The sequence below is a fragment of the Chrysoperla carnea genome, chromosome 1, assembly GCF_905475395.1.
Source record: "Chrysoperla carnea chromosome 1, inChrCarn1.1, whole genome shotgun sequence".
NCBI classification, from domain to species: domain Eukaryota; kingdom Metazoa; phylum Arthropoda; class Insecta; order Neuroptera; family Chrysopidae; genus Chrysoperla; species Chrysoperla carnea.
Window position 1 is genome coordinate 72,873,461 of NC_058337.1, and position 13,418 is coordinate 72,886,878.

A 13,418-nucleotide genomic window follows, 5' to 3' on the forward strand; every position below is an offset into this window, starting at 1 on the left:
ACAAAACTGGCATTCAACTTACTCAATTTTTAACAGGTAAGAATTTAAGGATAGAAAATTTCTTTTATCGCTTAAAAAATATCACTTTATTCATCAATCTATAAAATTAGACAAAAATAAGTATTATTCGACTAGAATTAAGCGTAAAACTAAATACTTATAAACTCTTTAACAAAAATATTTTATAAAAAATTATCAAAAAATAAAAATATGGACACTCTTCAAAAAAAAAAGAATTCACTTATCCTACGAGCAAAACAAAAAAATAAAAAGAGATTCAAATATTTGCATTTTGATTAGTCGATATTTGAAATAATAATATTGGTTGAGTATCACTGACGTAGAGAGCATCTTGCTTCGAAGATGATGTATATGGGACACAAATTCGATACAACAGCAAAATGATTACAATCTCAGTCACCAGAAAGCAGGCAAACTTTTGCACAATCGGATTATGTATCGAATATATAAGCCAATCTTTCATTCTTTCATTCAGTGTTAGGTTATCAGAATCGATTCCTGGTAATATATCGTCATTATTCTAAAACAAATCAAAGAACATAACACAAAGTTATTAATTAAAATTCAATCGATAATATACTGATCGGTTCAGAAAATTTTAGCAAAATTAAAAAAATATAAAAAATTATAATAACTAACAGAGGTAAATTCTAAATATCTCATCTATATTTAGTTACATTTCAATGACTTGGATGGATTTCAATTCGCGATAAATCTGTGGAGTTTACAAAGAAAGTTTCTAACAAAATTTTCGAAAAGAAATATTTTTTATTTTTTTGATTTTATATCTCTTGCACATGAAGCTATTAAAAAGCAACTGTTTAGTGACTGAAATCTGCAGAAGTTGTCATTTATTAACCAATTAGTAATCAGTTGTACTTGACTCGGCATGTCGAATCTCCTTTCTGATTGTTTGAATCACTCAGTTTCTCTTGCAATGGTTTGTATAGATCTCTATCTATAACCCACAACGATGTTTTAACCCATAATTTTATTGCATTTTATTTTAAAAAAATCAAATTTTACACTTCTTATTGAGACACCTTTTATAAGAAATTAAACCAATAAGTCGATAAGAAGCATATACTTGGTGATCGTATTCGCCAATCTCAACAATCACCGTGCATATTTCCGTAAAAAATGGGTCGAATATAATTCACCATCTTGAATTATTATGAACAGTTGATTTCGTCTTAATGTTTTCAAATACAAAAATTACCCTTCTTTAAAAACATTTAGAACTAATAAATGATTTCGCCTCTATGCCCTCAAATACAAAAATTGCCCTTCTTTGAAAACAAACAAGTCTTGTTTGAAACTGGTTTTTTTTATAAACTCTCAGTTATACAATTAACTATGTTATATCTTTTGTTCAGAATTAATGCTGCTCCATTTTCTTTATCGATCAGTATAATTATTAATGAATCCATCCATTCCTGTTTATAATTAACTTTCGAGGAAAAACTTTCTTTAAATTTGAATTAAGGAACTTTTTAAAGTTTAGAAATGGATGGAATGCATTTTAAAATACATACAAAATGTCCAATGGGTATTGTTTTAATATGTGTGTCAGAAATGCGGTAATAACTATCATCGAATTTTGATTCATGTTGTATATGATTCTTGAATGGTTCATATTTTTTTATTGAGGGTGTATTTTCACCCGTGTCAATATTTCCCTGTTCAAAAAGATAATATTCTTATTCAAAAATTATCACTATAGCCTAAAATTATTTGCGATTAAAAATTTTGACTCAAATATATTCCTTCTCTCTTTTAGTATTAAAAAGTATTCGTACATTTTGATGGGAAGTATCTCGCCATTATTTCATTATTCTTTTCATTCTTAGACCAAAACTTGAAGTGAAATTGTAAAGGATGAATGAATTTTCTTAAATTTGGAATACTCGGTATAAAAAAATTCCAACAAATCTTTCATTCGTGTCATGTTCCAGAGCACAAACGATTGATAATCATGGTAAAAGGTTTAGTATTCAAAATATAAGTAATTTTTTCCTCTGCTTCAAATAATTGAATTGAAAAAAAAAAAAAAAAAAAAAGAAGATATATTCGAGAAACTAGTTTACTCCCCTAATGCTTAGGACACGAACTAATGTATTCCAAATTGAAATAGCGAAAAACACAAAAATCATTCTAGTACACACAAGTAACTTTTTTAATCATTATAAAATTTCAGGATTTGTAGCTCTTGAAATTCCCTATAAAACAGTTTTAGAAGCGATTGAACAAATAATTGAAAATTCTAGAAAAAATTAAAAATTATGGAAATCCTGAATTTGACCTTAATATTTTAGGCCACTTAAAAGTAAACTTCGATATAATTTCATAACTGATCTGAGTACACATCAAATCAGAAAGTTGTTCCTTGTAAAAAAAACAAAAAATAATTTTGTTTCTAACATTTTTCTAAAATAGACCTTTTTCACATTTTTTTTTTCTTTTTTTTAAATGAAAGTAAATGTCTTGATAAGCTAATTTTTTTCCCGATTTTTTTGGAATCATATGTTGACACTGTTTTTGTCATTGCTTGTCGGACTGACGTAACAAATCACGTGTGCAGTGGAGCAAAAAAAATGTTTAAATTTTTTTCAAATATTGTGACTCTTTTACAATTTTTTTCATAGCGTTTTTATTGATAAAAATGCGTAATTTTCGAGTTACAGGCTCTACTCGACCTATACTTTCATAAAAAATTAACAAAAAGCATTTCTGTTTTTCATGAAAACGGTCTATAATGCAGAAGTTCAATAATTATGAAGTCTCTTGATTTGACATTAGGATGAATAGGAAGATTAAGAACAAATTCAAGGTGACCTGAATATGCTCCTGATGTTATAAAATTAGTTTTTGATAGAGAATTTCTCTGACGAAAAATTGAAGGTAACACAGTGTCGGATTAAAATAAGACAAAAAATTACATAATTTACACCGCATCTATTCGGTATTCGAAATTTTCTTTCTAAAAATGTAACTTTATTATAAAAAAAAATTTCTCAATTAAATTGTGCCTCTGTTTCATTACAGTTATGAACTCTAGCTGACATTTAGATAACCTAGAAGGTCAAAGTCAAATTCAAGGTGTCAAAAAAGTGCTCCCCTTTGATACCAAAAATTTTTATTTTTGCTTAGTGAAATATTTGTTGAAATGGATTAAAATGGGACAATTAGAATTAATGAATTACTGCAGGAATTGTTTAATTTCAAACAGGATATATATAATTTGATCTGGACCTCTATCTCTTATCACATATGAAATTTACTTGACTATTAAGTGACCAAAAAGGTTAAGAAGGTTAAATTAAGAATTTTTATCGTATTTCCCTGTTCGATCCCAATAAATTTCACTATGACTGATTTGGTTAGACGGTTGTCGAGATAACAACTTTATAGAATACTACGACAATTCGATTAACACCAGTTGGGTTTTTTTCTATTCTCTATTCTCTATTTCTATTCTCTAAAGCCATGTTTTGTCACTTGTTGACTTGTTTAAAGCCTATTGAGATGATTTAAATTCTTTACTAGTGTGTAACATCCACTGATATGATATCTGTAATATAATATTACTTCCATGTTTTCTAGAAGAGATGAGAGAGAATTTATATGTGCCAAAAGTTCAACATCAATTTTTTTAACTAGAAAATGATAGTTTAAACTCTAATTACTTAAATTCATTTCTGAATTTAAAGTCTTTTCTGAATGGGTTCTAACATGGATTAATAACGGTAACAATTGTTTCAAAAAGGATTTCCTCTTTTATCATATCAACCTTTCGTACAGATCAAACGAATAATATCTAGAACATTTAACAAGAATAATATTACCCAACATTCGCGAAGTAATTTCAGAATCTGAGTGCAATAAACTTTGCTTATATAACATAAATAAAGAAAGATTTCTGTTACAAAAAACATATTTTTCCTATGAATACCAATTGTAAATATGTAGAAAAATCTCTTTTACCTCAATAAAATGTTTATCAGCCATAAAATCGCATCCAGTTATACACGCGTAATAATACTCAAGGTTATTTTTATCTGGATAAGATTCCGAGCAAGCTGTGAAAAAAAAAACAAAGATTAGGCAATTCGCACACAACTCACAAGCGTGTACCTATTGTGAATGTATTTTAATAGATAAATTACACAGGTCTGCGACTAAAAAACTGCATAGGATTTTTTTACATTTTCTTATAGATTTTGACCTCCCAAAAACAGAAAAAATATTCAAAACATTCTATCACATAGGTTTTTATAGATATTTGTCACAACATAAACTAGTCTTTAAGTAGTATTATATAGTATTTTAAAGTAATATTATATTAAACTAGTTTTAAAATATTATTATTGCACGATGAAAATAAATTAGCTTCGCTTCCAATGGGGTATTCTGTGCATATGGAAGAAAACTAACTGTAATAATTTGGCCATTATCCTGGAAAGAATCAAATATCAGGACCCATAATGGATGGTTTGTGGGGACTTTTGGGTCAGCAGGCAGCTGACGAGGCTTTTGGGTCAGCAGGCAGGCTATACTAAATACCCTTGCTTCTTATGCTTATGGGATAGTAGAGCCACAGAACAGAATTGGACTAAAAGTGATTGGCCATCCCGAGAAACTTTAAAACCTGGAGAGAAAAATGTTATCAATACTACTTTGGTGCCGCCAGAAAAAGTTTTGTTACCACCTCTCCATATCAATTTGGGGTTGATGCAAAAATTTGTAAAACCCCTGCAAGAGGGTGGAGACTGTTTTAAATATCTATGTACAAAATTCCCGAAGCTGTCAGAAGCAAAGTTGAAAGAGGGAGTTTTCACAGGCCCCGACATAACCGACACCCTCTTTGTGGCTTTTAACCGACACCCTCTTTGTGGAAAGTATGAATGAGAAGGAAAAATAAGCTTGTGTATCGTACAAGGATGTAGTGTGAAAGTTTTTGGGAAATACTAAGGATTCTGACTACAAAACCATTGTTCAACTAGGAGCATACGAAGCTCAAGGATACAAGATAAGCCTGAAAGTCCTTTTTTTGCACTCCTACATAGACTTTTTTCCTGAAAACTTGGGAGCTTACAGCGAAAAACAGGGGGAGCGATTTCATCAGGATGTCCGCGATATCGAAAGACGCAGACGGTACCAAGGAAGATGGGATGTGACTATGCTTGTAGGCTACTGTATAATTTTTAATAAACGAGTGCTTTTACCAATTTTTTGTTTTTGAATTTGCAAAAAAACCTTACGTGATAGAAAAAAATGGCCATCATTTCTGAAATCAGCGCATTCTAAAACATATAATTTAGTAAAAATTTCTCATGCAGCTGACAAAAAAACTTTTTTTTGCAGACCTGTGTTATCTGAATAACAGTCTTTTGCATTCATTTTTCGCGCTTAGAAATGTACAGCAATTATAATAAAATTATTTAAATTATTATAATTGACAAACATATACCCCCGACGTTTTTTTACCGGTCTAATTCAAACCCCTGATTGAAATGTGAAAACCCTGTGAAATAAAAAGACACGAAGACACAAAGTAACTTTTTCATTAAGTAAAGAAAAAATACAGTTAAGTTCCGTCATTAAATCATGATTTACGTAAAAATACTTTATTTCTTTCCGTATGTTTTAAACCATTTTTAGCAAAAGTCACGTTAAATGCATGAAAAATACACGCGTGTGTACTATAGAAATAATCCTACTGAATAAATAGTATCTCCAGCCCTTATTTAAATAAAACTTTCACTATATCAAAACTGTTTCTTAAAGAAACTTACATGTATGACATTGATTTTTTGCAATTAATACCATCAAATTATCCCGTTTAATTATGTTGAAGAGCCTGCAACCTCGTTCACAAACTGGTCTCAAATGTTTTCTCTAAAACAACAAAAATATTATAAATAAATTCGTTAGAAAAATATTTTATTTAAAATCAAACCGAATATGAAAATAGATGTATTTCACTGCAAACATCCTGACAGGAATCATTTGTAGTTATATTTTCTAAATGATTATCTGCAGTTAAGCAATCAACAGTTATTAATAAAAAAAATGTTAGTAACACATGTTTAAATTTTATCATTTTTTTAATTATAAACATTTTGGAATGTAAATTAATAACTGAAATTGCTATTTTGTTTTGTTTACCAAATATATTTTAATGTTTTTGATTTAAAATAGGTGGCGTTTATTACGTTTTATTAAACGTAACATTTTAGACAGAGATAGATATATTCTCTGATTTTAGACTTACAAAATATTTCTTGTTACCTGAGATGACAAATTTTAAGCTAAAAGATGGCGACAACACTTACTCTTAATAGCGTATTATCGTTAGTCAAAAAAAAGTCATGAAATTTGAAAAAAGTTAAAATTTATGTAAAAATATACTTAAATATTCTTATTTCGAGTCATAAAAGCACTTTTAAAATATTAAAATTAAAAATTATAATTTTAAACTGTGTATTACGTGACCTAAAACGGGTGTAAGCCCTGCTGTGATGTCATAGCGATATGAGTCATAGACCATCAGTTAATTCAGTGTAGACAGTTGGGTATGATATATACATAGATAAGTATTTATATTTATATTATATCTAATCAGATGTCTATGAATATACATATTTATATTATAATCAGATGTCTATGAATATATCTGTGTGTTATTTGTGTTATTTCGTATAGTGATACCCATATTACGTCATCAAAATGGATGACCGCGTTTTTGACAGTTTAAAAAAGGTTTAAAATTTAATTTAAGTTTTTGGCAAGAAAGCGTGTGTATTTTTCCGAAATAAATTTTTGGTGGCTTTTTATTAGCAAAATCAACATTTTGAAGTACTTTTTAAAAAATAGTGGAATACCCTACTGCTCTTAATGATAAAATATATGCTACGCTTGTGACATTATAAAAAGCCTATTAACTTTCACCTAATCACGACCATAGAATAATATAATGATCACGGTAGAGAGAATTAATATGATATGGTCGTTAGATGAACGACTTTTGAACCAATCAGCCGGATATTTAAAATTTTAAACATCGATATTTTCTAGTTTAGATTATAATAAAATGTTTCTTTAAGCAAAAATTATATTTAAAAAATGGCACTAAAAGAAAAATAAACAAAATATAAACATATGGTAGGATTTGGTTGGAAATATCGTAAAGTATGATAATAAAACTAACATAAGCAGACACAAGAACATTGTATTAAATCTCTCTACCGTGCTTCTAATCCACCCTAATCCTCTAGTAGATGATTGAAGTGGATTAAGGGGAATCGTCCCATAGTATACGATTAGGGTGGTACAGTGGCGATTTTAAGGAAAAAGGCTCAAAATCTATAAATAAGATCGTTTTTTTAGTCTTGGTGTCCCGTTGTCGTGGCTCTTATAATTTTGCCTTTTTCACCGTTAGTCCTAGTAAATTCACTTCGGATCCCCTTGTGGTGCCCTACTTTCATTGAGGGTGAATGTCTGCTATATATGCTAGTTTTATTATCATACTTATTTTTCTTTAAAACAATTTTATTTTTAGTAACATATTCAAATATAATTTATATTTGCTTACGGAAACATTTTATTACATAATCTAAACCAAAATTGTGAAAATATCGACGTTAATATCTTATTTTCTGGTTGATTGGTTCAAAAGTCATTAGTCTAACGTCCATATCTTTTATAAATATAATGTATGACGTTAAACGTTCTAACTTGAATTAAATAACGTCCATATCATATTAATTATCTCCGTGAGCATGCTGAACAAGGTTTTACTGTATATGCTACTAAATAGGAATAATAACTATAATAATTAAAAGAAAGATTCAAAGAACGAAACCAATAAAATCGTAACAATTCTTTACTGTAATGTACGGTCGCATAAAACTGAGCAAAAAATATGTTTGACTAAAAAATATATAAACTTTTAAAAATTCACACGTATAACATAAAACATTTTTTAAAATACAACAAACTTACTCATTTAATTCAATAAATTGTATCAATTCATTTAAAATGAGTGCACCACAGTTATTATTCGCTTGCTCAAAATGTTTTGCACGTCATCCTTTTGAAGAATTGTCATCTGGACAGCAACTTTGTAAGGTAAATATTCACAATAAATCAAATACAATCTATCAATTTAAAAAAAAAACTTATTTTGTTTCTATTGAAGCTATTAGTGTTTTGTTTTAAAAAATTCCAATTTTGTATTCAAATATTTTCACTTGTTTTTAGGAATGTCGTGGTACATTTCCCGTTGTTAAATGTACATATTGTCGATCGGAATTTCAACAAACAGCCAAAGGTAGCACAAGTACAATTTGTAAAAAATGTGAACAAAATGTGAAAGCATATGGGAAACCTTCTGCTTGCGAATATTGTAATATTATAGCTGCATTTATAGGTATGTATTATTTACTGTTAAATATATCACATAGAAAGCCGGTATATTGCAAGTTGTGGATATTTTTAAGTTCTTTTTCTTAGATATTGAGAGTAGAGTTCAAAATATTAAATTTAATTAAATATGTACCATAAGGAAATCCCATCAAATATAACGAATTTAATTTATTAAGAATAAGAATATTCAGATTAATTCGATCCTATTAACTTAACCTGAGACATACTGAGCACACAAATATCCTTGTGATTGATACAATTTTTAAATTATTTTGACTTGAAGATATGTTGGAAGTTAATTAAATATATAGAATTTGATAATAGGGTATTATCGTTAGTCAAAAATAAATCAAGAAATTTGAAAAAAGTTAAAATTTATGTAAAAATATACTTAAATATTCTTATTTCGAGTCATAAAAGCACTTTTAAAATATTAAAATTAAAAATTATAATTTTTAAACTGTGTATCACGTGACCTAAAACGCGGGTAAGCCCTGCTGTGATGTCATAGCGGTATGAGTCATAGACCATCAGTTAATTCAGTGCAGACAGTTGGGTATAATATATACCTAGATAAATATTTATATTTATATTATAATCAGATGTCTATGAATATATCTGTCAAAATTATTTGTGTTATTTCGTATAGTAATACCCATATTACGTCATAAAATTGTATGCTCGCGTTTTTGAAAGTTTAAAAAAGGTTTAAAATTTAATTTAAGTTTTTGGCAAGAAAACGTGTGTATTTTTCCGAAATAATTTTTTGGTGGCTTTTTATTAGCAAAATCAACATTTTGAAGTACTTTTTCAAAAATAGTGAAATACCCTATTTCTCACATTTTTCTCTTTTTATTTTCATAGGTAATAAGTGCCAACGTTGCACAAATAGTGAATTTAAGTATGGGCCACCTGTAACTTGCGAACAATGTAAACAAAAATGTGCATTCGAGAAACCTCGTGATAATGACGATAAAAAACTTGAAGGTACGAAAATATTTGGTTAAAAAATTTGTTTAGAATTTGAAATGCTATATATTTTTGTCATTCATAGTATTCAAAAATAATTAATTTCCATTAATGATTAGATTAAAAATAATAATTCTGTAAAGAAATTTTAATAACGAAGTTGCCTGTTGTGAACTTATGTAAAACAATTAAGATAAATAAGTAAGAATTGTACGATATAAGTGCTTCTTTTATAGCTTTATATTTCGATGCTAAAGCATTTTTGATTTCAAGATTACATATAAAGTTATTTACGAGATATCACTCTAATACTTGAATTATTTGAGGCACCCCGCAGAAATCATTAAAAAAAAAAAAAAAAGCTGTCGTATTAAAATTTTGAAAATATATAGCTTTTCTTTAATAAATAAACGATTGCTTTCTTATAAATGTGGGAAAGTTTTTGTGGAAATCTAATTTTTTTGTGATGGTAATCAGATATCTATTCAGGTGGGAAGTTATTATGTTGGCTGTGTGCGCTTGCGTATAAGAGAGCGTTAGCAAGAACAAAACAATCAGATGCTGATCGTAGGGCTCATTTAAAGATGACGCAGAAACGTGATGCTAAACACCGTGATCATAAGTAAGTATTGTAGATTTTGGTTGATTTTTTTCACTAATTATCATGAAAACAAGTAAAAAAGAAATATTAATGTGTATAAATTTTTACCTTCAAGATTTGTTTATTCTTAAAAAAATTGTAATTTTTAGCCGATTAAAAAGTCATAATAAACGCCCGCATCGTGTTGATTTAACTAAGCAATCGTCGAATGATCAAGGAAATGGCAGTGGGAACGGAAACGGAAACGATAGTGCGCCACCTAATAAAGTATCACGTAGCGGTGGTGGTGGAGGCGGGTCAGGATTACCTGGTGGGCGTGCTGCACCAATTGGTGAATTTGATCCGAATAGTAGTGATCATGTTGTTGCAATGACACAATTAAAAGAAAAAATTGCATCCTTACAAAAATTGGTCTCACAAAAGGATAGTTTAATATTAACTAAGGATAAAATGGTGAGTATATTAAAAAGAAATTAATCGTCCCTTTTTGTAAACATCCTATTTGTGTATAAACGATTATGATATACATGGCACCGCGAAAATGTAGAATATCAATTTACAATTTATATTAAAAATAAATAAACTAACGTAATTTACTTCAATTAATTCCTATTAAATAAACTTAGACGAAACTCGGTCCAAAAATTAAATTAACAATAAGAAATTATCTTATTTTCACTTTTAAGATTCGTTATCTTAAATACCAAGCGGGAAACAAAAAATTTTAGAATACAACTATGTTTTGCAACATCCCTTTGTTAAAACAAAGACATTTATATATTTTTTATACGAAAATTGTTAAAATAGTGAGCAGTGTATTTTTGTTTCATAAGCCGTAGGTGAAATGGTTTAGATGCGTGACTTTGAGAGCCCCGGGATCTATTCCTGTAGGCTATTTAATTTTATAATTTATTTCTACAAAAAATGTAATATGTTTTTTTCTATCGGAATGAGCCACAGGGTGTCTAACAAAAAGAATAATGTGCGTATTTTATAAAAGAAAATAATAAGTAAATTTTTAACAATGTCGTATGAAGAGTGGCCAAGTACAAACTAATATTAAACAAATATTAATTTGCAAAAATTTGCATTATTGACTTTTTTAACTAATCAAATTGCAATTTTACAGATAACAGAATTAAAAGCAAAACATTTTACGGTTGAAAATGAATTACGAAATCAAATGAAAGTAACACAAAGGGATCATGACAGTAAATGTGATATGTTAAATGGTAAAATACAAACATTATTAAAAGAAGTCGCTACATTATCAAAATCAACTAAAAAAGATCGTTTGGCTGCTGCACGAGAATCATCAACAAACAGTGGTAGTGGAACCGACAGTCCAAGTATACCTTAATAATTTTATTATTTCGAAGTAATTCAAATTTATTGAAAGAAAAAAAAAAACAATTATAAAACAGTAGGTAATTAATTATTCACTTTTATTAATTTAAAAACAAAAAAAGGATGGTTCAAAATAGATTTTTTGGAATAATGAGAAAATTAAACATTTTTACTTAATTATTCATTTTAGCGATATACTTGAAAAGTGCTGAATGTTTCGAACAGAGCTATTTAATACATTTAAAAAAAAAAAAAAACAAAAATTTACCGAAGTTCTAAACTATACAAATTTTCAAATTTTATTACTCTACAAACTCGTAACGCACTAAAAGTGGTTATTTACCTCCGAAAAGTGTCCCTGCAATTTTAGCTTTGATCAAAACTCGCTTTACACAGAAACAGAAATATATTTTAATTATTATAATTAATCCAGCATTTATTTAAAGTAGGAGTAAAATTTTTGAATTTGTGCTTAATATTGAATTCGACTGAAAATAGAAATCCGGTTGTTGTTTGCTGAGGTTTTTTAGAAAAACTACTTCTGGCTCTCAACAATCAAATAAATTAAAAATTATCTGAATTTTTTATAATAATATTTTACTAATTATACCTTTTAATAAATAGGATAAAATATAAGTGAACTTCGGCAAAAATCAGTGTCAGTAATTTATTGACCAGAATGCTTTCAGTTTATTCGCGACTCCAATATACCATAGATGTGATGGCAGTTGAAGAGGTACGTAAACATCTCCATGGTATAAACAAACAAAAAATCATAGAACATATAATCTACTTTATATCATTCAGAACTCTAGTTCTTAGAAGAAATTCCCTTTTTTTGTCATTTAATTATATGTTCTAATGATAATGTTTCTATTGTATCTTGAAGTCGCGAATAAGCTTTGACAGTATGTAATGACCAAGGTCATATATTGATAAAAGAAAAAAAGAGCGTTGGATGATCAGAGTGTGTAAAGTGATACAAATTAGTGTATTTCCGCATAAAAAACATTTTTCAAAAAATTTAAAATTATTATTTTTTTTTTGGTTCTATTGAATTTTGGATTCTTACAAAAAGTTAACGATATTTGACACTTAACAAAAAACGATATTTTACCTTTTTCATTCAAAAATTCTAATTTTGTAATTGGTTGTTTTGTATAGTGTACTTAAAATGGTTTATGAAACTTTCAAAAGTTTTTAATGAAATTTTTCCAGAAAATAATAAAACTTTATTTATTAAGCACAAGTTTACAGTTAGTAAATTCGTTGTTAATAAATATAATCTAGTTTGAATCATCGTAAAAAAAAAGACAAAAAATGAAAAAAGTCAAAAACAAAAAACCAACCAAAACAGTAATGTTTAAAAAACAAACAAAACATTATTTTTACAATTAATAAATGTTTCGTATTCGTTACCGTTTTATAGTGTATTTTTTAAAAAAAAAGCAACATAAATGTATCTCTGAGATTTTGGGATAAATTTTTTTTACTTCTTTATAAATACCCTGCCTAAACTCATTTTTGAATAATTTTATTGTTTTTTAACCGATTTCAAACAAAAAAGGAGGAGGTTCTTAATTAAACTGTTTTTTTAATTTTTTTTTTATGATTGTGATTGTGAACCAATTTTGATGATTCTTTTTATTTGAAAGCTGGTGCTTCCCGTGTGGTCCCATTTCAATTTGGTCGAGTTCTGACAATGGCATCCATGAGAAAACCTTAAGTCTTAAATTTGCATTTAGTACGTGCGCGACAAATGGACGAATAACTCAATATCACGCCAACCGATTTCGATGATTCTTTTTTAGTGACCAATTAGTTAGTGTACTTCAGATTCACTAAAAATTACAAAAAAAAAATTTTACAAAAAAAATAACCGACTTCAAAAACTAGACTATTCCAAAACAAATTAATATGCACTAAAAAGGAAAAAAATAACGATAATATAATGTAGTTACAATTAATGTTATTTTTGGAGTCGGAGTCAGCCAAGTTATTGTAGCAAACTGTTCTGTCACAATTTTTTCCTTGGCTGACACCGACTCCAAAA

At 28.1% G+C, this 13,418-nt stretch overlaps 2 protein-coding genes across 4 annotated transcripts; one reads left to right on the top strand and one right to left on the bottom strand.

Annotated features, from left to right (window-relative positions):
* Positions 1-276: 276 nt before the first annotated feature.
* On the bottom strand, positions 277-6,180 carry LOC123305333. 2 transcript variants are annotated; one of them, XM_044887019.1, is made up of 5 exons: positions 5,981-6,180; positions 5,817-5,919; positions 4,006-4,100; positions 1,557-1,700; positions 277-541 (listed from the first exon to the last, which is right to left on the bottom strand). In XM_044887019.1, exons 1-5 carry the CDS (start codon positions 6,140-6,142, stop codon positions 278-280), a joined length of 768 nt encoding a protein of 255 aa, XP_044742954.1. In that variant the 5' UTR covers positions 6,143-6,180; the 3' UTR covers position 277. The 2 variants fall into 2 exon arrangements, with proteins under 2 accessions (XP_044742954.1, XP_044742955.1); XM_044887020.1 differs by lacking the exon at positions 1,557-1,700.
* Positions 6,181-7,948: 1,768 nt separating this feature from the next.
* LOC123302682 (protein FAM76A) lies at positions 7,949-11,640 on the top strand. 2 transcript variants are annotated; one of them, XM_044885724.1, is made up of 6 exons: positions 7,949-8,151; positions 8,284-8,452; positions 9,313-9,435; positions 9,895-10,039; positions 10,168-10,471; positions 11,148-11,640. In XM_044885724.1, the coding sequence occupies exons 1-6, from the start codon at positions 8,062-8,064 to the stop codon at positions 11,376-11,378; spliced, it is 1,062 nt and encodes a 353-aa protein (XP_044741659.1). In that variant the 5' UTR covers positions 7,949-8,061; the 3' UTR covers positions 11,379-11,640. The 2 variants fall into 2 exon arrangements, with proteins under 2 accessions (XP_044741659.1, XP_044741664.1); XM_044885729.1 differs by having other exon boundaries at positions 9,907-10,039.
* The last annotated feature ends 1,778 nt before the right edge of the window (positions 11,641-13,418 follow it).

Bases quoted from the DNA above. Each gene is read 5' to 3' on its own strand.
- LOC123305333 (XM_044887019.1), bottom strand. From the start codon at position 6,142: ATGTTTATAATTAAAAAAATGATAAAATTTAAACATGTGTTACTAACA. The intron at 4,101-5,816 runs GTAAGTTTCTTT...TTTTTTTCACAG, and splicing joins AAAAAATCAATGTCATACAT to CTTGCTCGGAATCTTATCCA. The intron at 1,701-4,005 runs GTAAAAGAGATT...CTTTTTGAACAG, and splicing joins CTGATAAACATTTTATTGAG to GGAAATATTGACACGGGTGA.
- LOC123302682 (XM_044885724.1), top strand. From the start codon at position 8,062: ATGAGTGCACCACAGTTATTATTCGCTTGCTCAAAATGTTTTGCACGT. The intron at 8,453-9,312 runs GTATGTATTATT...TTATTTTCATAG, and splicing joins TATTATAGCTGCATTTATAG to GTAATAAGTGCCAACGTTGC. The intron at 10,472-11,147 runs GTGAGTATATTA...GCAATTTTACAG, and splicing joins TATTAACTAAGGATAAAATG to ATAACAGAATTAAAAGCAAA.